The sequence below is a fragment of the Dendrobium catenatum genome, unplaced genomic scaffold (genome assembly GCF_001605985.2).
Source record: "Dendrobium catenatum unplaced genomic scaffold, ASM160598v2 original_scaffold_280350, whole genome shotgun sequence".
Classification (NCBI taxonomy): domain Eukaryota; kingdom Viridiplantae; phylum Streptophyta; class Magnoliopsida; order Asparagales; family Orchidaceae; genus Dendrobium; species Dendrobium catenatum.
The window spans coordinates 272,162-275,667 of record NW_021598742.1 but is presented as its reverse complement, the minus strand read 5'-3'; the positions used below and the strand labels follow the sequence as shown (position 1 = coordinate 275,667).

At 40.6% G+C, this 3,506-nt stretch overlaps 1 protein-coding gene across 1 annotated transcript; it reads left to right on the top strand.

Annotated features, from left to right (window-relative positions):
* Window positions 1-30: 30 nt before the first annotated feature.
* On the top strand, window positions 31-3,506 carry LOC114579102 (putative disease resistance RPP13-like protein 1). Its single transcript, XM_028692798.1, has 2 exons — window positions 31-1,796; window positions 2,050-3,506. Exons 1-2 carry the CDS (start codon window positions 94-96, stop codon window positions 3,326-3,328), a joined length of 2,982 nt encoding a protein of 993 aa, XP_028548631.1. The 5' UTR covers window positions 31-93; the 3' UTR covers window positions 3,329-3,506.

Sequence of the window (3,506 nt, the reverse complement as noted above, 5' to 3'; positions counted from 1 at the left end):
GTTGCATCCAATCATCGGATTGGTGTCGAGCTCCGACGGCTTAATAAACAGTTAAATGACGAAATCAAAGGGCAAATACCCGAATTATCGCTTATGATTAACTTTGCACCTACTGGTCCAGTGGAGAGCCAAATAAGATCGAATAACAGGACTACTGCTGTAGTGGTCCGTTCAGATATAGTGGGCAATAAAATACAAGATGATGCTTGGCGCTTGATCGAGTTGTTGACCAAAGAGGATGACCGCGACAACCCTCTTGTATATGCCATCGTTGGAATGGGAGGGATTGGCAAAACCACCCTGGCCAAATTAGTATTTGATGATCACATAATCGCAAGCCGCTTTCAGGTAAATGTGTGGGTCTCTGTATCCCAGAATTACAATGAAAATGATATATTGAGAAACATCATAACATCTGCTGGCGGAGATGGTGAGCGTTGTTACAATTTTGACTCGCTCAGTAAGAAGGTTATCGATATCGTGAAAGACAAAAGGGTATTTATGGTGTTGGATGATGTGTGGGAGACTAAGAGAGTATGGAATGACATGTTGAGAATCTTGCTAAAGAGGGGCGTTGCAGAAGGAAGCAGGGTGCTTGTCACCACAAGAAACGAAGAGGTTGCAGCTCAGATGATGGCAGTCCACTCCCAACGCGTGCAGCCATTGCCTCTAGAAGATGGGTGGTCACTGCTCTGCAAGTCAGCTTTTCCTGCTTGGCAGCAGCAGGAAGCGAAGGATGACAAATGGAACCTCAAAGATATCGGCATAGAACTTGTCAAAAAATGTGATGGACTACCACTAGCGATCAATGCCCTAGGAGGGATGTTGTCCGCCCGGACCAAAACAAGAGAATCATGGGAGTATGTTCTCAATGACAGTACGTGGGAGGTAAAAGGGCTTCCTAAAGAAATTCACTCTGTTTTATACGTTAGTTACCAAGACCTGGCTACAAATATCAAGCGATGTTTCTTGTATTGTTCATTGTTTCCTAAAGGCAGATATTTTAAGATTATGAATGCAAAAAACCTTTGGATCCAGGAGGGGCTCATCAATGATGAAAAGAAAAAATCATCGCACGATGTTGCAGAAAGGTACTTCAGAATACTAGTACAGAGGAACCTCGTGATACTAGATCGAGTATACATAGAAGCAGCCTATTTTAAAATGCATGACCTTGTCTTCTCACTCTCACAGTTTTTAACTAGAAACGAGAATCTTGTCGCTACAGAAGAAAAAGAGATTTTAAATTCTGAATTCGATGGAAAGATAAAGAAGCTACGACGTCTTTCTTTTATAGGCGGCCATAATGAAACGACTAACATCCAAAAAAAATGTCTGCAAGAACAGGTGTCGTTGAGGACCCTTTTGATCTTCAATAAAACCATTGGTAATATTGATAATGACCTCTTCAATCATCTTCGTCATCTTCGGACACTATGGCTCCAAGGAACTAAAGTTACAGAATTGCCTGCATCCCTAGGTTCCCTCAAGCTGCTAAGGTACCTAAACCTATCACAGACTCCTATAAAGGAGTTGCCCATAACAATCCATAACCTCAATGCTCTAAGGATTCTTGATGTTTCTGAGTGTAAAAACCTCAGTAATCTTCCATCATGCATTATGAAGTTGCATCATTTGTGTTCTCTTACAACTAAAGGTTCTACATTTGATCATCTACCTCCGGGAGTGGGAAATTTGAACAAACTACAACTTCTTGAATTCATTGTGCCTCTAGACAAGGATATTGCACGGAAATCCTCTACTGTTAAGGAGTTGGAGACACTCACGGAGCTAAGGTTTGCATTGCGTTTTAATAAAATTTACTCTTGTTTTGTGTGCTAATTATCAACGTATACATAAAAAAAACCTATTTAATTCGAAAAAAAAAACTAACAATCTTATCTATGATGCACCAACATTTTATAATGATCAAGCATATTATGTCGGACATATACAAAATACTTACACTTCAAACTTGCAATCTATATTATGGTAATCTCTTATTCAATTGAATTTAAGAACTAACGTATCTTCTTGATTGGCTACCAGGCGATTAAATTTGTACAAGCTGGAAAGGGTGTTGGACAGCTCTCAAGCAAAAAGTGCTTCTCTCAAAGACAAACTACACCTCAAAGAACTCGCACTGAGTTGCTCGGAGAGAGATTCTAATGAAGTTTCTACAGATGATTCCGACAGAATTGAGGAGGTCTTTGAGGATCTCCGCCCTCCAGTCCAACTAAAAATTCTTAAAATTAGCAACTATTTTGGATGCAAGCTACCAAGTTGGCTGGGATCTCGACTATTTAACATTCGATTTTTGAAAATAACTGGTTGTAGCAATTGCAAGAAACTTGACGGATTAGGATTGCTGCCTTTCTTGGAAGCATTTTATATTGAAGGTGCATCATCAGTAAAAAGCATTGGCCCAGAATTCTACACAAACAACAACATAGAAAATGGAGCATATCAAAACTCTGTCTTATTTCGAAGTATGAAGCTATTGAGCTTTGAAAATATGGATAGCTGGGAGGAGTGGAGTAGTTTGGGTAAAGATATACGTGTGATGCCTTGTTTGGAGGTTTTGCAAATTTATGCATGCCCAAAGCTCAAGTCAATTCCCGAACAAGTCCTGTTTCATGCAGCTAGCTATTTGAAGAGAATAAGAATATGTAAGACTCCCCAACTCCTCCTAAAAAAGCTGCACTACCTCCGTTTTCTAGAAATCATTGAAATTGGAAACATCCCTTACCTGGAGAAGATCTCGGGAGTTCCGGCGCTTCAACGACTAAAGATAGAGGACTGTCCGGGGATTAACTTGGTGGAGCTCACACATACATTGCAAAATATCGACTGGAAAGACTTCAATGCCGACTCACTTCCAATGTGGTTTGACGGCAACATAAAAGTCACTTACCTGCAAATAAGTTGCAAAGAGGAATTGGTGAGGAAGATATGCGTCAACAATGTTCATGAGTGGTCTAAAATCCAACAATTTGACAACATCACTGTCTTGGACGAGAACGAACGTTTAAGGCTCACCCACCCCGAAATGCCCAATAGCTTCACTAAGTATGACGGGCAAGTTAAATGGGTAGACGTCTCAGGTCCAGTAGATGAGGAGCTAATTATGCTTAAAATACGACGCGGCGAAGTGGAGGAGCCCATTATGCCTGAATTCTCTTGTTACAGAATGCCTTTTCCTACATTTGAAGAGAATGACAATGAATTATGGCCTCATGCAGTCTCTGAATCATGTTTGATCTCCCCCTTTTGGAGCGGCTTCTTGTTTGTTTTGTTGGTGCTCATTACAATAACATGGGGGAGGTAGCCCACTACACCTAACTAAAATATGTCGCCCATATGTGCAACCTAACTTCTCTACATGCATGGCCTGATGGCCTTAATGACAATTCCGTCGTATACAGCTTGGGGTACAAAATTATCGCGTCTCTGTCACCTATTCTTCGCATTTATTATTCCTTTTGATATCATGAAGAGTTCTTTAA